This window comes from Coffea arabica, chromosome 7e (genome assembly GCF_036785885.1).
Source record: "Coffea arabica cultivar ET-39 chromosome 7e, Coffea Arabica ET-39 HiFi, whole genome shotgun sequence".
NCBI classification, from domain to species: Eukaryota; Viridiplantae; Streptophyta; class Magnoliopsida; order Gentianales; family Rubiaceae; genus Coffea; species Coffea arabica.
This window is the reverse complement of record NC_092323.1, coordinates 3977860-3997045: the sequence shown is the minus strand read 5'-3', so window position 1 is coordinate 3997045 and position 19186 is coordinate 3977860. Positions and strand designations below refer to the sequence as shown.

General features: G+C 38.4%; 1 protein-coding gene and 1 pseudogene across 2 annotated transcripts; one reads left to right on the top strand and one right to left on the bottom strand.

Moving 5' to 3' along the window:
- Window positions 1-265: 265 nt before the first annotated feature.
- LOC140011140 (4-coumarate--CoA ligase-like 1) lies at window positions 266-2899 on the top strand (annotated as a pseudogene).
- A 290-nt stretch (window positions 2900-3189) lies between these two features.
- Window positions 3190-19186, bottom strand: LOC113698865 (sister chromatid cohesion protein SCC2). 2 transcript variants are annotated; one of them, XM_072059531.1, is made up of 28 exons: window positions 18731-19186; window positions 17573-17682; window positions 16306-16466; window positions 16126-16222; window positions 15783-16039; window positions 15020-15127; window positions 14740-14851; window positions 14364-14460; window positions 14056-14242; window positions 13534-13962; window positions 12946-13463; window positions 12628-12838; window positions 12508-12558; window positions 12242-12400; window positions 12001-12168; window positions 11082-11381; window positions 10827-10979; window positions 8985-9154; window positions 8394-8502; window positions 8061-8228; window positions 7823-7927; window positions 7522-7755; window positions 7030-7163; window positions 6660-6953; window positions 6227-6572; window positions 5736-5828; window positions 5518-5643; window positions 3190-3794 (listed from the first exon to the last, which is right to left on the bottom strand). In XM_072059531.1, exons 1-28 carry the CDS (start codon window positions 18979-18981, stop codon window positions 3573-3575), a joined length of 5370 nt encoding a protein of 1789 aa, XP_071915632.1. In that variant the 5' UTR covers window positions 18982-19186; the 3' UTR covers window positions 3190-3572. The 2 variants fall into 2 exon arrangements, with proteins under 2 accessions (XP_071915632.1, XP_071915633.1); XM_072059532.1 differs by having other exon boundaries at window positions 16306-16474; window positions 18731-19120.

The following is a 19186-nucleotide window of genomic DNA, read 5'->3' as shown; positions in this document are numbered from 1 at the left end:
AGCTAGATTCAGGTAATTTACCTGCGTTTCAGCTGTTTGAAGAGTTACTGCACGGTTTTAGTTGTTTGAAGAGTTGATGCAAAATTTTCTTCTTTTGGCTGGGGGACGGATTGTAGTGGAAAGTGATCGGCTAAGCCACCGGTTTTACAATGTCAGTCATTTCATATAGGAAACCAAATAGACAACTACTGCAACTAAAGATGATGACAGATGTATATTAAGACATGACTTAACTACTTCTCACTTGCCATTTGCCAAACGCCCAACGCCCAATACAGTTCCGAGGTTTTATTCCTAAGCGGCTGCCAATGCTCGTGCACGAGTACTTTGTGACTCCTCTAGCTATTGCTATAAAGCTGCTTTGAGCAACTCTGGTTGTCCATCCATCCATCCCGTGAAGCCACAATGGGTAGTACTGGTATTCAAAGCTTGCATCCAGAAGAGCATGTTTTCAGAAGTCGATATCCACCAGTTCAAATTCCCAGCGACCTGACTCTGCCAGATTTTGTGCTCCAGAATGCGGAGTTGTACTCAGAAAAGGTGGCATTTGTGGATGCAGCCACCGGAAAAGGATACACTTATGCTGAAGTTGCAAGAGACATCAGGAGGTTTGCCAAGGCCTTACGGTCAATTGGCTTGAGGAAAGGATGCGTCGTGGTGGTAGTGCTGCCAAATATCATAGAATATGCCATTATTGCTTTAGGGATCATGTCCGCTGGAGGAGTATTTTCTGGTGCAAACCCAGCCTCCCATGCATCAGAGATTAAGAAGCAAGTTGAATCAGCTGAAGCTAAACTTATCATCACTGATGCATCGACCTACAAAAAGGTATTGAATACAAGAAGTTAACTGTACTAAAGTTAGCAACTCAACGTAGATGTTCTTGATCTTTTTTTTGCTACTAATACCTGTATAAATCTTGCTTTACTTTGAAATGCACTTGTTGGGGCATAGCAGGTAAACGATTTGGGGCTTTCAGTCATAGTTGTAGGCGAGGAAGAGCGCATCGAGGGAACCATGAAGTGGGATGAATTACTTGAAGCTGCAGATCGTGCCAGCTCCGGAAGCAATAACGAAACGGTGCAACAATCTGACCTTTGCGCCCTTCCATTCTCATCTGGCACGACCGGATTGTCAAAAGGTGTAATGCTTACCCATCGGAATATGGTCGCCAATCTCTGCTCATCATTGTTCAGCGTGGGACCTGAAATGATTGGCCAGGTCACTATACTCGGTCTAATACCCTTTTACCATATTTATGGTCTCACCGGAATTTGTTGTGCTACGATCAGAAACAAGGGGAAAGTCGTGGTAATGCCCAAGTATGAACTTCGAGCTTTTATGGACGCATTGATTACCCATGAAGTCACGTTTGCACCCATTGTGCCGCCAATCATTCTCGGGTTGGTGAAGAACCCTATAGTCGATGAATTTGATCTTACTAAACTCAAGCTTAGGTCCATCATGACGGCAGCAGCTCCCCTTGCCCCAGAAATTCTCAACGAGTTTGAGAAGAAGTTCCCTGGTATTGTGGTACAAGAGGCAAGTATTGTGTGTGTAAAGCATCTCTGTTTATGATCACTTTGCTGAAATGAAAAGGCAGATTCATTAGGTTTCATTAGGAGAAAACTGGGCTTCTTTTGCACTAACTCTTTTCTTACAGGCGTATGGGATGACAGAGCACAGCTGCATAACAATTAGCCACGGAGACCCAAGTAAAGGCCATGGAATTGCCAAGAGAAACTCTGTGGGATTCATCCTTCCAAATTTGGAAGTGAAGTTTGTTGATCCTGAGACGGGGAGATCTTTACCCAAGAACACCCCCGGTGAGATTTGTGTTCGAAGCCAATGTGTGATGAAAGGTGAGTACAAAATTCAACACCGTGAACTGAATTGGATTAGCAAAAGCCATTGCTGCATTATTACAACACGAGGAAAAAAAAAAAAATTTCAGGTTACTACAAGAATGAACATGAAACCGCCCTTACAATTGACAAAGATGGGTGGCTTCATACCGGTGACGTTGGATACATTGATGATGATGGGGATGTATTCGTGGTGGATCGGATAAAAGAATTGATCAAGTACAAAGGATTCCAGGTACGACGACATTTTTTGTTCAAGTTTTAGTAAGGACATGCAATACACGAAATAGAAACGGGAAGAGTTAATAATGATGATGCAAATGACGCAGAAGCTATCAGCTTAACATGCTTCTGAATAGCATTAACTTCTCTATGTTTGTTTGTTTGTTTTTATTACACCCGCTGGTGTATATGATTGGCAGGTTGCTCCTGCTGAATTAGAGGGAGTCCTCCTCACTCATCCATCCGTTGAAGATGCTGCTGTGGTGGGGTAAGTCCTCCCGAGCCAAAGACAGATTAAAAAGGGCTTTTGCTTTTTTTTTTTTTCCATTTCCCGTCAAATCACTGAGTAATGTAATGAACTTCAGGCTGCCTGACAAGGAAGCTGGGGAAATTCCTAGTGCGTGGGTGGTGATAAGCCCAGGAGCAAAAGAAAATGAAGAGGACATTATGCAGCTAACGTGGCACACTACAAGAAAGTGAGAAGACTGCAGTTCGTGGACGCGATTCCTAAATCTCCTTCAGGAAAGATAATGAGAAGGCTCATCAAGGAGAAGATGGCAGAAATTTAAATAAGAAGATGCGATGATGCGTACACATCCTCCCTCACCAGTGGGCGTTTTGCTCAGAACCAACACGGGTTCTGTAGGAATAATCAATTCCCTCTTAGTCTTCGGTAATATATGGGCTGCTATTCCATTCTCACCTTTATTATTATTACTATTATGATTGTAATAAGCTAATGCGAAATTCACTTGGGTGGGTCCCATGGAGATATTTTATATACTAGTACCATGTCTGGCTTAAAGCTTAAAGCAGTAAAGGCCTCAAATAGTCACAACCACAGCAGTGTTGCCTTTCACACGCCACAGAAGCCGAGCCACAGTATACTTCCATCGCGAGGTTATCTCATCTCGAAGATCAACATAGGTAGTCCATGTAATTAAGTAGAGCTCGCAAAGTTTGGCACAGGTTATCTCTATCCTTTGAACAACAAAACATAATTATTTGCCTCTATCCTCTTACAAGCAAGACTAAAAAATACCGATAGAGAGCCATAAACCTCGTTGAGAAAAATGGTCAATGTAATGTATAGAGCCAGAGATACTGCCACTAAACCATGGCTAAACTTCAAATCTATTTGGTAAATGCTGAGGTCAACTATATCAGAAAGTAAAAAACATCAAAACTTTCACCATTAACCCCATAAAAACCGACAGAGGAACAACACTATCTAAACCATAATGCATGAACATCTCACCTAAAACAAATGGAATGTCGGGGAAAATGGGAATACAAATAGAAATCAGCCTAAAAATTACAAGACAAACTACCTGAAAGCTCCTTTGGACCGAAAACTGCTAAAGTCTGGCCTCTCAGATTTGCTTTTGATTCCGTTCCATTAATTACTTTCGACTTCTCCTGTCACTGATCTAGCCTGTCGCTTTCTTCCTACCTACTGTACATGTTAGCTTTAACTGTGTGTATTTACATCCGCTGCCTACTTCTGCTGTTGTACGCTTTTCTGCCACTGTTACTTAGCCGTCTCATTGCACTTCCCCAATCTTCATCATTTTCATCATCTTCATCATCTCCACCCATTGTACGTCCAGACCTCCCACCTCTTCTGGGAGGCGGGCGTTTCCTCTTAATATTTGCTGTATAAGTTGAATAGTCAACAGTATCTTCCTTCAATGCATTCTTGAATTCCTGTTAGATAAAAGATACAATTCACAACAACTTTCAAAATTTTAAAAAAGGAAAAATACGATAAGCAAATGTATAACATACTACTTGTTTACATGGAGCTTACAAACCATGAATCCCAAATGCTGACCTTTATAATGCCACGTAAAACTTACAGCTAAATTTAGTTGCATAAAGTATATCTCGCATCCAACATTGGCACAACAGAACCATCCACTCAACATGTGAAACATTTCTCATCTGAGACTTGTGCAAAGTTATGCAAGTACTCCTAAGCCAATTCACACATAAGGTGGCATGGCCACTTTTGGTGTCAGAGGCATGGTGAAAGGGGCAGAGAGGATTAGGAACAGGGCATTGGCTTTGAAATAGGCGCGGACACTCCATCAAATACAACACTTAGTCCATGGTGAAGCTCTGAACTTTAACAGGCTACACTAACATACGTCTCAAAGAAAGGAGGGAAAAAAAATGTTAAAACACACAGTGACAACAGCAGACAGATGTAGAAGCAAAAAACAAGGTGCCATCCAAAACGAAAAAAGTGCAAGCAAGGGCAAGTTCACAGACACAGCAGACCTCTATGACAGTCAAACTGAAACCTCTACAAGCTACTGAACTGCATCTTACAGCCCGTTTGGTTTTGGGGGAGGGGGAGGGGTTACCACCCCTCGATGGGAATGAGAGTAATAATTATCATTGATGGTGTTTGGTACACCAATATGGGCTTTTTCATTAACCACTTTTGGGCCTTTCATTACCCACTGATTTGGGCAATTTCACTCCCATTACCGATCAAGCTTAAAAAAAAAAGGAAGGAAAAGGATGACCGCAGCATCAAATCTGCAGTTTCTCCCTTCTAGCTCCACCTCTCCCATCTTCCCACTACCCCCCTTCATCCCAATCTCTCTCTCCTCCATTCTTTCTCCCTCCCTCCCTCTCTCTCTCTCCCCCATGCAATTTCTCCCCCTTTTCTCTCTATACAAAGTTATGGTGTGATGAGACTTTTTGTTTTTATTTTTAGAAACAATTTTTAAGTTAAAATTTGTTGAATTGCTGTGTGTGATACTGGAGATCGTGGGATCTGACAGTGGTGAAGGCACTAGCGGTAGTGAATAGTGATAGTGTCACTGGCAGTGGGGGCAGCATCAATTTCCTGAAGATCTTTTCGTGAGAATGATCCTTCAAAATCCAGCACCAGTTATAAAAGGAGGAGAAAAGATCGTTCAGTTTCCTTTCAAGGTTTGTATCTTGGGACAGCTGATAAGCCTGCCACTTTATTAAGCCAATACTTCCCGGAATTTGGATTAAGATTAGAGATTATTTTCAAGATCCCACTGAAATTAAAGGTTGCAAAAGGAAACCTTGCATCAGGAAAGAATGCTACCAAGTTCCATGGATCAAATCAGTGCTTTAGTCGGCAGGATGGCAAGAAATCATAAGAAAGGAAGCAAAAACCGAAAATAAATGGTGGTGGTGGTTGGTGGCCATGAAACCATTGCTGGACTCTGGAGCTGAAGAGAAAGAAGGAAAAGGATAATAATTTTCTTCTTTTTTAATTCAATAAGCCATTTCCTTTATAGTGTCTACCAAACACAAGATTTCATCAAAAGGAATCTTCACAAATCCATTATCATTGAGGGGGTCTTCCATAGTGATTGTCATTGCTATTCCTTAATAGCAACCAAACGGGCTGTTAGTGTCTAAACAGAAATAGTCGAATTACCTGGTATCTCTGTAACAAGTCCTCATAATTGCTAGGTGGATCAATGGTAACATCACTGATGTTGAAGGGCATATTCTGTCTCGAGAGAAAGTCCCCTGGTTTTGGGGGTTCATTTGGAGAAAATGCCTGGTAAGAGGAAAATAAAAAACGGTGTTTTCACCTGAAATAACGTTCATTGAAGATCTTAAAAGCAACAATGGCATTCTAACAAATATTACTTGGCAACGGGCATCGTCTAGGCTGTATACAATCTTGAGGTGCCTCTTGAGCTTCAAAAGTAACTGCAGTGCACCAGCAGCGAGACAATCTGCCTGCATAAGCAGCAACAGATCCAACATATTTCAATGCATGCTATTAAAACCAATTTATTTCTTCACCAAAAGATGCTGAACAACAAATTCCTGTTAGACCTAAGATTCTTGATTAGTATTCAAGCTAAAACAAGTCCATCAAATCACAAATTTTCAACCACAGCATATATGAGTCCAAAATATCATTTCTTCTGAACAAGCTTGTCACTTTTGATAATTCTTGACATGCTGCTATTCAGCTAATTAAATCCAGAGTACCTCCTTTCTCCTTTTTAGTCCCTTCACTACTTAGCTACAGAAAATTCATGTATATAACTCATAAGCAGATACAAACTATGCCTGTTTCTAATCTACACATGCTAAGAATGTGTGCAATCTAGAGTGAAGCAAACATATACCTGGATCTTCTGCAGATCACCTCCAGATATACCATGAGAGTTGCCTGTGGTGATATCAGGCATTCCCAAATCCTTCGATGCATACCTAGATGGACTTTGCCCATCTAAATCTTCAGGTATTTGCTCACTCACATTGCTTTCATGAGCTAGTGTGGAAGGATCAGGCCGAATAATTCCGTTTCCATCAATTTCCTGGTTTTCTCCTCTTAACAAATGCAAAAATGCTTTCATGTTTGCTTCAAGTATTCCAGCTCTAACTTGTATAACTCGATTTATAGTATAGATGAGATAAAGAGGCTCATCAGGCAATGTAAAAGGGAGCAATGACAGAATTTCCGTGCAATATCTACAAAAACAAAGGCACCACTGGCTTCAATACACTAATGAAACAGATCCAATGTACTACAGTACGGGTATTAGTAGCAGAACTTACATTAAGAAAGGGATGACAGAATCATTCCAGCTTGGCATGTCAAATTTCCGAACAATTGAGGCCATAAACTTGTTTCTGGACACACGATTACCACGGATGAGCTTGTAGATTCGAGAAATCCCAAGCCTCGCATAAGCAAAGGGGCTAGCATCAGGTTTTCCTTTAAGATTACCAGAGAGTTTTGACACAGCTTTTGGGTCTAAATGGGCAGAAGAATTTTGATTCAAGCACCGCATAAACACAAATGACAATTGAAGACCATCTCCTAAACGGCTTTCAAAAAAAGCTGGGTACCTGTACAAAAGCGCTGCTAAGAGGAATTGAAAGTATCGAGAGGTAAAATAGTTTTAAAAATTATAAAGCAACATACTTCTCATTCATATTCATCAACAAATGATTAGCCAGCTTAGCATTTGCCTCCTGAGGATCTGTTTCAAGTGCTATGAGGTAGGGTACGCAAGTAATAGGATGCACCAGACCTTGACGCAGAACCACTTCCACAATCTATAATCTCAAACAGAAAAATAAGTCAAACACCAAAACTTAGCATGAAGCAACCCTGAAAATAGATTTAAATTCTGGAATCTGGAACAGCCAAATAAAGAAATAACCTAGCCATTCATTCATCAAGAACTTGAATAGTTAAAGAGAAAAGGTCAACCCTGCCCATTCAGGGTAGTAAAACCAGATGAAGTCTGCATAGGAGGTTTCCAAAGTTGAGACATCCCTGTGACATGACTTTAAAGCTACTAGCTCATTAATCAATAATTTTTAAGAATATTCAAACTAACTGTACCTAGCTAACTAGAAAATGAAACATTGCATTTGCCAAACGCTCTGCACAAAATAATCAACAACTCACCTTTAAAGCAGATTGACGCACTTGTTCATTCACATCCAGACACCTTCCTAAGATCATATCCCAATACAACTGAACTATACCACCACAAATGTTAGTATCACCAGCACCTGCAGCTACAGGAACACCGTGGCCATCATCTGTTGAGCCAATATCCTCCATGTTACCAGCTTTATCAGCTCCCATTTGACTTTCCGCATCCAGAAGATACTCATACATATTTTGCAATGATTGCATCTGTGCAACAAACAGCTTAATTCGAATCATGGAAAGTTACAGTAGAAACATAGGTAGTGGATGTTACCTTGAGACGAGCATCAGTACTAGAAGAAAGTGTTGCCTCTAAAATTTTCCCAACGTCCTTTTCTAGCATGCATTCAGGCCGAGCAATTAAAACATATCCTAAAGCCTGCAGAAATACATAATTATGTGGCTAAAATTCACACTGAAAAAAAGTAAACTGAAAAGATAAACAGAACAAATAGTAAAAATTTGCACCAAAAAAACTGACATATATCAGAGAGACAGCACAGGGGACTCACCTGCAGTGCTCTAGCCTTAATAATGAAGTCCTCAGCCTGGAGATACTTTTTAAACAAATTCAAGCTGCTAATGACATCTATATTTTTGTAGCTGGAAGCAGATGCAGTAAGCAATGAGCTCCCATATCGTATCAGCAATCCAAGACAGAAAAGAGAACGTCCTACTTGCTGAAAATAATTATAATGCAAGTAATGATTACTAACTGGCAAAGACCTGCAGCAAAATGTAGATAATACCACCATACCAATTTAGGCCTAAGATAGGTATTTACTACTGGGCATGACATTTACTGGTTTAATACTAATTGATCTTTCAAGAAATTTATCACCAACCTCCTTGTTGTCGAGCCCCAATGCATCCAGACGTTTATAAAAAAACTGTATAAGTAATTCGACTACATGTGCACCTTTCCCCATTACTTTGCTCACACAGCACAGGCACCTGTTAGTTTGAGGGTCAAAAATCTTGTCAGAAAAAGAAACAAGAATCAGAAAGGTTAAAAAGCATTTGGAAGCATCCCAAGAGAAATTAAACATCCGGTACACACTAGTATGCAAAAATTTCATATGTAACATGTTTGCCTAAACAGTATTATCCTCCAGACATAGCATATACATCAATTCCATCAAAATAAAGAAAAAGGCATTAGAATGTCAGGATTCTAAGTGATAAAAGAATTCCTATGACAAAAATTGAACTCTTGTTGAGAGATATAGCTCCAAATGTAATCAAAAAACCCTTAACATTTCTAAATCGGAAAGGAGTAAAATTCTCACTATTTGATATGGTAGTAGAAAAGAAACCTAGTTTATACTCGACAGCATAATGTATAGCACTTCCCATTCAGATTACAATACAAAACTCAGGTAAAAGCATCAATATTTCTTGGTAGGTATATAACAAGCTTGATTGAGAAAAAGTACTTGATGCAAGCATGAACAACAGTCAAGAAAGAATGGCGGACAATCATTTGCTTTAAATCTTGTTCAAGTTCTTCAACAACGCTTGGTGGAAGTTTACGAAGCATGGGCAAGACGGAGTCTATTACAAAGATTATACTCTCCAATAGCTGGGCAGCAACTCGAGTGTCAGTCTGCATGCAAGTAAACTGAGTGAGATATTCATTGTAAATTAGGTTTCTTACTTGTCTTAATTCTGCTCATTTAGAAATTCACAAAGATGATAATGTATTTAAATAAAATAAAGGAAATCAAGTACAACAAGCAAGGTGACAAAGGAAAAATAACTGATGTAAGGTAAGAAATCATCCAGTACACACAAGAAGCAGATATGCTTATCTTCAATTGGTAAACACCAATTGACATGCAAGCAAGAAACAAGACAAATGACAATGATCAAGGCTTTATCCAATATGCCACAATTGCACACATTACTGAATATGATACATAAGGTAAACAATGGTAATAAAACATAATATTTCAAATCTGTGGTATAGCTGAAACTTTAAAAGTACAACAGTTGATTGAACTGAAACATATTCAACCGTCAAATAACATATTGCTCTAATTTCTGAACGCAGAGAAAATTCTTGGATGGAAGGAGGTTATTCCAAGAACCCCATTAACTTCCTCTACTAAGTAGGGCATTAACTAGTTATAAAACCAAACTCACTAAATGTGCAATGCAATCCCTCAAGGTACTCAATCACAGACCAGCCATAGTCTACTACGTCCAGATGGTCAAAGTACTGCATTTTAAGTCGGCCAAGAAGCCAAATTCTACAAAAAAGAGTTAAAAAGTATTATGCTTCAAGATGACATGCTGCATAGTGGAACTATTCAACAAACATGTGACAATACAGCGTCCTTTCTTCGTATTCCAAAATCTATTAATTCAACAATAGTTACTGAATATTAGGTTTTCAGAGCAAGAGTTGTTTCGGTTTATTCAATGCCAAGTTTAAAACTTGTAATTACTTTCTTATCATTCCAAGAGGTTTTTGTCCAACAATTAAGGGAAGTTAATACATAAATGGAAAAACTTTGCAACGAAGAAAGAGTCAAATAGGCATTCATTTTGAAAAGGAGGAACTAAATATATCACTTCATTTACTAACACAATTATCCAACTAAAGAGAGAAACAACACCATACATTATTTTCCGAATCAAGAATACCACTTATCGACGAATAAAGATGTTATCTATCCAATTTAAGCATATATTAAAGGGAAACAGAAAACTAAAAGTTAATCTTGGATATCAAGCAACAGACAAAGCAACTGTTGAAAACTTAAAATGAAGCCTCAGAGAAGCCAATAAGTGCCCAATTATGTCACATTTTGTCAAAAGTAGATTTTCAGACTTCCCGGAAAACTTAATATTCTCCCCCTTAAATGTCCATCAAACTTACTCAGCCTGCCCCAAACTAATTGTTCTAAATTGCAAAACCTGTGTAACTAACACATACATTATTTTCTAACAGAAAAGTATAAAGCTTTGTATGATTCTTTCCACCATTTTGATTCTTTACATTACACAGAAAACATCACATATTTCTATATCATTTAGCAAACATCACAATCTACATAGAATGATGAAACTACACATCAAACATTTATGTGGATTTACGAAGTTATGACAAACGCTTTTATGTGCACGCATGAGATTTATCACAGCCATTCTCAACCACATATTCCTGTAAAAGTTTTAATAGCAAAGAACATACTATAAATGCAACACTTGTGAAATTCTACATTCCAATTAAAAAGCACCATATATTAACTAAAAAAGAGAAAAATGATAACCTGAGATTTCAAATATGGCTGCAGAGTGACCACAAACAGAGAAGGGTCAGATGCTGGTGCACATAGCATAGGATCTACAACACAAAAGGCATGTAAGAGTAGCACATACGGGAGCATGCGAACATCTCCTTCCTCACTACTCATTTCTGTTACCTGAAGAGGAAATTATATAGTTTGTGGATTCAAATCTTTAGAGGAGTATGCTACATATCTAGCAAATGATACAGAGGGAGCTAAAGCGAATAATTTGGATACCAGTAATATTTTCTCCAACAGGCACTTGCACATTTGCTCACATCGCCGACGCACCGAAGCAAGTGAGACAGGGTTGATCCCGACAGCCTTAGCTGATTGTGGAAAAAAATCAAGGACTAAGTTACGCTTAATGACAACTACAAGGAGTTGGTAACTGCGCACTCTTCTCAGCATCTCAACAATCTGCTCTGTCTTCTTAGCTACTTCTAATGGAACAGAACTTCCATCTTTAAAATGATGACTTTGCGTACCAGATGGTTCTTCAAACCAAAACTCATAAAATGTCTTGCAAACTAGGTCCTGCAGGTGGAGAAAGGAAAAATAGAGTATCTCATGACATAGTGCCCGTTAATATATACAGCCAATATAACAGTAAGTTTTGGAGTTCTCATACAAACTATGAGATAAGGATGTTTGGCTTCAATATATCAAGTAAAGACCAATTTGTGGCAGAAATTACTACCTTATAAGCCGATTAACAGAAAATATAGCAAAATACCTCACTCATTCCCTAAGTTATGAGGTCTCAGTCATCACCCAGAAGCTTTTTGCATAAACAGGTAAAACGATACTATCTCCATAAAGACATCATAATCCACAAGCAACCAAGAGAAAAAAAAAAGCATCAAATAAGGAAAAGAATAGAACAAAGCAGCATGCAAATGAATTAAAAAGCCAAGTGGTGTCCAGAATCCTCGAATTGATTATCATTAGAGTGACTTGATTCTCAATACAGCAAACATTCCATATAGGTAAATATTTCTCAGGAAGCCCAATATGAAAAAGTCATTTCTAAGTCTAGTAGTGGCCTGAAATAGAAGAACAAGTAAAGAGTACAGGATATACAAGGATATACAATCTCAGATACAAGCAACATGCTAATCACAATTGGAAATTAGTTTCACTATCGTAACACTACCTGTATGCTGGATTCTTCATCATTCACACGGGAGATAATATCTATGCAAGCAGTTGTGAATTCTGCGAAATTCGGATTTGAAGTGCACATATCCCTTATGATCCTGATCGCACGTTTTCGCACACTTACTCCAGTATCCTTTATTCTTTCTGCTACCTTTTCAAAATACTAAAACAAAGCATAAAAAGTTAATATACTATCACATTAAATTGCTACCAGCAACACAATCTTGACACCATACCTGTAAACCAACATCAGGATGCGAAGCAATATGCCTACCAACAAGTTCAAGTGCTGCTTCTCTAACTGAGATAGCAGAATCACAAAACCTTCCTTCAACAGCAGTTTGAACAAGCTTATCACGCAAGACCTCTGGATCAGCTTCAACAATTATACTGACCTAATCTCATCACCATGTACACAATTGTAGAAGGTCGATCAGTCTTGGAAACCAAGAAACCCCGCCTTAAAAGCAAGTTTACAGTGAAGAAAATGATTCAAACTTACCGCTCGCATTGCCTTGGCACGAATCACTGGAGAGTTTTCCCTGAGGCTTGCCTGGAAAATTGTAAGCCATAAGGATAGATATTATAATTGATCAGAATTCAAATGCAGCGTTCTACAAACCAGAAGCACTTGAAGAATCTTCTCAAATCCTCGGGAGAAAGAATTATCCTGTCCCAATGCCAAAGCTATCTTCTTCACCGTATCTCTTGCCAAAAATGTTGAAACAGTACTAGAGTCTCGCAGAATTGCTTTAGATCTCAATCTTGAAAGGTAATAGTAGAACTTCTGTTGAGCACTTGGGTCATCTTTGTACCATATACAGATGTAGAACCTGCAAATCAAATCATCTTTATAAGTTAGCCAAGGACCAAAAATAGAATAAAAGTTAACTGAGGACCCAAATTCAACAAGAGAAAAGGACTTGTGCTGAAAACGAACCACCGGATGAAGAGATGCACATCAACAGAACTGGCGTCCTGTAGGTAATTTAGGAGCATTTGTTGAACAATCTCCAAATTTGCGACCTCAAAATTGTCGGAAGACATTCCAGAAAGTTTATGACCCTTTTTCTCATCATCCTTGCTCTGCGACTCAGAGTATGATTTTAAAACAAGAAGTTGCTTTTTGCAAATACAGATTTGACAATAGAAACTGTGAGTAGAAACTTCATTTCGTCCAACTCCAATACAGTCAACATGATACAGTCTCTGGCAACCTTGACATGCAAATAGTTGTTTTTCATTCCTCGCATTCAAACAAACACAACATGCAGAACTTACAAAGCTGCTTTCACCGCTTGTTAACTGATGAACTATCCAAAATTTCTCCTTCCTGCAACGAACAGCATCATGTTTCAACCTAGAGGCAATGGTGCCAAGGAGGTCAATGGCCATTGAACGAGCAGAAATATCCTTAGATTTTGGTCCAGCATTCTGGAGGAGGAGGACGCAAAGGACCTGCACATAACCATCATTAACATGCAATTTTCTAGAAAATTCAAGAATGAGAAAATAGAATTAGAGCTACCTCCAAAATTGGCGCAGAACCAGGATACTCGGGGAGATTCAAAGTGACAAGCAAATCAACTACAAGATTCTCAATCATTGTCTTCAACTCCGATGAATCCTGGTTCTTTGACCCAGTAAGCCTCTGAAGAACTCGACTCCAGAAAAGACAGCAGGATTCTGTAATTGCCTCATGACATTTAGTAGGATAATTGGTGTCTAAAGAGACCTCCAGAGAAGGAACGCTACTTGATTGCCTTAACACCTCAGGAAGGTTAGCACTACAGTGAATTAATTGAATTAACAGAGCAGTAATGATCTGAATCTGCTTTTGCTCTTCATCGGGGAGATGATAAGTCCGGGGTACACGCTTTGAGAATGGTAACTTTAGAAGAACCTGTAGTGCTTCATCCATCACATAAGCACGATGCTGTGTGTACGTATGAAATATCTGGATATCCAGCAGCAGATGCCATAAAGTTTAGCTAAAAGCTGCTCCATTTTTCATATAAAACAACTGAATGTACGAGTTTGAAATTTTTACCCCACTAATCAAACTGATTGCTTTAAGCTGCAAAAGATGGATATTGTCCACTAGAAATGTTGTGAAACTAGTCCTGATGAGCTGGAGAATACAACTGTCTGACAGGCGCTCTATCGACAGCAAATCCTCAAGAAAGCCAACAATGGTACAAAGCTTCTGGAGTATACTATTCACCACAGCAGATGCCCTAAAATTCACAACAGCCAAGAAAAAAGAATCAAAAAAAATAAACGAAAAGTCCCTCCCAAACCACCAAAAAGACCTGCAACAAAAATGTAGATGAAGATGAAGTATGAAATATTTGATACTTGTTTGGATTTGACTTTCTGAGTTTAAGATTCCTAGTAGTTCGCCGTTTCTTACTAGCTGAACCATAGTCCCCTTCAATTTCTTCATCTTCATCATCTGAAAACAAAAACAAATATGACTTTGATGGCAAATACTTAAAATGGAGGCAAACATGAGTACATGACAAGGCCATGGTAAAATGATATTTGCAGAATTATAACCTAAAATTCCCTTCATCACAAGCATAAGACCCAATAGAACTGTCACAATTCTCGTCACAATCAGCTGGGTAAAAATCAGGAGGCATGAGGTGTCCCAGAAGATGAATACGTTTGGCACAACATAGATAATTCATGAAGAGAATGCGTAGCTTATGAACATGCAGATATGACCTACCATCAGGAGCGCCAATATCATTTGGTTTATGCAAAGCACGATATGCTGGATCACAAGCTGACATAATATCCATGATCTGATGCCTAGAGAACTCCACAATCCTTTCAATGATCTGAAACGGGTAGACTGTCATCACTCAAAAAGCCTTACTGTAATCCATACCACACATACATACTTCGAATGCAAAATTTGATTCCATAGCACGTCCACATTATCAGCAAATATTGATAAAATATCTATTCCTGACAAGTTCAAACTGCTTCAAGTTAAATGGGCATACCTCTTCCTTATAAAGTTGCTTAGCCATGCCAGTATGAGCCATAATTGCCAAAGCTGCATGAATGGATTCCAAAGCAACATAAATGGACGTCATCACATCTGAGTCTGACTGGAATATCAGAAAACGATTTAGTACCATAGAAAAGAGAGCACTAACGAGAAGAATATATATAAAAGGATTTTCTTAAACAGGATAAGTTATATGCTAGCACATTCTTTTCAAAAAAGAAATAAAACAGCACATGGAAACTTAAACATGCACATGGGGAGGGAGGGGGAGAGAGAGAAAGAGAGAGTGGCTGCAATTCCACTGCACAATTTCCCTTCTACATGTAGGAGAGAGTCCAAGATACATGAAACTTTAGCAAAAAACTTTTAAATGAATTGCATGTGATCCACCCAAAACCATTCTTGCAAGGAAAGATAAAGATGTAAGGAGCCAGAGACATCTACAAGTCTATTGAACCAAATGCAAAATAGTCCAAATTTGAAACAAAACCTAAAATGTCCATATCAAATAGAGGTTGGATAACTAGACGTAAATGAGAACAGAGGCAGCTCGACAGTCATTCCTTCAAAGGATAAAGTACATAATAACAGAAAAACTCAGCCGGATAGAACAAGAATAATTTTGTGTACTTCATTACTAAATCCTTGTTATAAAAATTAAATGAATAAACATCAGCCGAAGATTCTCTATGTTCAAGACGCTGTATTCAGAAATGCATAACTGCAAGCATGTGAAATTAAGACTACAAACTTACATGTTCAGAGCCATTAATCGATAAACCTTCTGCTCGATGAATCTGATGATCTAAAACCCTTAAGAATCTTGACAGAATATCTATGGGAACCAAATGTAGTATTCTCTTTGCTCGGATGGAAATAATTTCATTGACAACCGTTTTAAGATCACCAACAGTTAACGGTAACCATTCTGCTTCATCCCGGTCATCACTAAAAATCTCTGATCTACAACAAATGCCCTCCAACAATTCAGAGAAGCATCCAATGGCAGCATCTAAGGAAAAATATAATGCTCAGTCATTTATGAATAAGGACATCAACCAAGATTTAACAAAAAAAAAAAACCCTTAGAAATAGAACCTTGCTGCTCAATAGCATCCGGAACAGTTGATGAGGACAGAATGCTGTCTTTGCCTTTCTTCCTGACTTTTGGTTTTCTAGAATGATTAATAGCATCCTGCAAAGACATAGCATTTAACATCACAAAGGTGGGAAAAAAAAATCAAATTCACCAAATCATGAACAAAACTAGAAACTAACATTAGACATATCATAACCCTGCTGATATTTAAGAATTCCTGCCACATCATGTTGGTTACTCCCAATTCCTGCATTGTCTCTATGCACCTGATCACGTAAGTTCTGCTCACAAGGTTTTGATTCAGCCAAGTTACTGCTGGGGATTGGCTCATTTGTAGGACCTGAAAAGCTTGAAGAATGCAAGAAACAATAAGCTAGGCCATCAAAGATCTCGAATAAAACTTAAAACCACTACTTTAGGATCGAATAAGAAGCACGACACAATATAATGATGGCCATAGTATATCAAACAATTCATCATCCGGTAGAGATAAGTGGCAAAAATCTACTAAGGTTTATAGGAGGCATGGGAAGGATGTGTCGAATGCCCAAGCATTGATTTGGCATGCTTTTGATGACAAGGAACCAACTTGGGAGTTGGTTTAAATCCTATTGAGTTCGTTTTCTGATTTCAACCAGCAGGGGTATTTTAGTAATTTGATTAGCTGCAAGAATTTTATGTTTATGTTAATTTTCTGTTTAGTAATTATTTTTGGTAATTAATATTTTAGTTGTTATGGGGAATAAGAAAGCTTAGCTTTCTAGCTTTCTACTAGAATTCTATTCTAGTTAGGAATCCTAATTAGGATTGGAGTTGGCTTTGTTTTAGCATCTATAAATAACCACTTCTCTAGAAGGAGAAGTCAGATTTTTTATCGTTAAAAAATTTTCCTGCAAACTCAACGTCTTTCTTAGGATTGTGTGATACATCCCAACTTTAGGTGCAATGCCTAAAAATTCCTAGGAGTGATTCCTAGAATTACTAATCAGTTTTTCACCTTCTTAAGCATATTCTCTCATCCTATTCCAAGTTGCTATTATAAATTCGGGTGAAATTCAATATCTAAGCTTTTCTACAAAGCTGCAGTGCCTACCAAGTTTTCGTGCTGCGTCATCATCTTTGTATCATTGCCCATCACCAAATTGGGATCATAAAGCACCAATAAGATAAGGGTATGGCAGATTGAAAGCAACACTAATTCTATCTGCAGATCCCACTTTTATCAAAGAAATTCTTAGGTCTAACTAATGTTAATAATCCTTTAAACAGCCAAACAAAGTGCAGGACTTGAAAACTTCCCACTAAAGCACATGTACTTCCACATAATCGCATAATGGTCGCAACAAACCCCTCCTCCCCAACCGCAATATAAATATTAAATAAATAAATAAATAAAGGCAGCAACCCTTGTGAACATTGACAATACTAATTGAGCAACCCCTTTACCTGGAGAAATGTAGTCAAATGCCTGAGAATTATATCTCAAAACTTCATCATAGAGGTCATGATGTCCGACAAATCCCTGGGGTTGGGAAGACACATCACCTCTAATACTCCTGTAAAAAGACAAACAATAAGGCCAAATAACAAGCAAGAACATCATCTTTCTATTCTTTTTATTTATTCCCAACAAGCTCATTTTACAAGGAGGGACACAGGGGCCTAAGCGTTTTCTTTGACGTCTTGCTTTTCCTCGTTAATGAAGTCAGATTTAGGCGTTTCAAAATTAACACTTCCTGCGTCTTTAATCACAAACAGATAAGAGTTTAGATGCTTCCAACTAATTACTGGTGATGCCCAGCTTCCCCAATTATATGGGAAAAGAAAAAACTCAATAATCATTCTTGGCAAGACTCGTAAGAACTGCAATACTTGTTAGTTAGAGTTTCTACTTATCAAGGCCTAACACGTTCAATTTCTCAGCACTCTGTGGACACAGTCATAATTCATTCACCCAATCAAAAATAAAAACAAAAAAAAAAAGTTGTTTCTTGTAAAGGTCATTTGCATCACCTATTAAGTGAGTAGCAATCGCTAAGGAAGAAGATTTAAAAGGAAGCTGCTTTAAGAACAAAAAAAAATGGAATAAATTGAAATTCCACAAATTTCATGCAGAACACGTTCAGCATTACATCAATTCAACACATATTGGCCAGAGATGGATAATACATAGAGGTTGTAGCAGTGGTACTCTGCGATGTGATTTACATCATTTCCTCAAACTTTCCAATCGTGGGAGTCATAATTACTGATTCACTCCATAAACTGTTTTTTGAGTAAGTAAATATTCAAGAGCAGAAAACAAAAACACGTTTATTAAACAATGGGAAAAAGACTAAACAATTTCATTTAATCACCTTGTGGAGCATTTAGCATTGCCAACAGAATCAAAACTTAACATTTCATTTCAACTTTCCATGTAAACAATGATGTAAAAACCAATAATTGCAACCATAACAAATATGCTCAACAATTCATCAAGTTTCCAGGCGAACAGAGGATTCCATAAACTTGAATTTAACACTGAGTAAAGAATCATCCAGACATATCAATCCAAACTCGGAGAGAATTAACCAAATTTGAAAAAGAAAGAAAAGAACTCACAAGTAAGACACGTCAGTATTGCTAAGCAGTTGAGCAATCTTGCCAGCTTGGCTAACAACGTCAATTCGATTGACTGATCTCGAAGCGGCACTGTGCAACTCATCGAACAGCCGGAGCTCCTGATCAAGCGCGCCACAGAAAACAGGAAGGGACGGAAGAGGCAAGCATGGAGCGACTTCCGAGTGGAGTGAGTTGGAAAGACTGATGCCCCGAGGAATACCGCCAGTACCAGAAGTTGGAGGACGCGCCATAAAATTGAAACTGTCAAAATCTCATTGAAGCTGTAAAATTATCAGTTTGAATTGCAGGAATTAGGGCTTTTCCATGAGTGACTAGAGATGAGGGTAGCCCTAGAGAGAGAGAAACAAAGGAGGGCAAGGGACCGAGTGTAGAGGGAGAAACAAATGGCGGGGAAAAGCGTATAGAAAATTTTGGGATATTTTCCACTAATTGGCT

Excerpts from the sequence above, each read along its gene's own strand:
- LOC113698865 (XM_072059531.1), bottom strand. The coding sequence starts at position 18,981 with ATGGCGCGTCCTCCAACTTCTGGTACTGGCGGTATTCCTCGGGGCATC. Across the intron at positions 16,223-16,305 it reads AGGGTTATGATATGTCTAAT|GATGCTATTAATCATTCTAG; the intron begins GTTAGTTTCTAG and ends ATGTCTTTGCAG. Across the intron at positions 8,503-8,984 it reads GTTGTTCATGCTTGCATCAA|GTGCCTGTGCTGTGTGAGCA; the intron begins GTACTTTTTCTC and ends TCAAACTAACAG.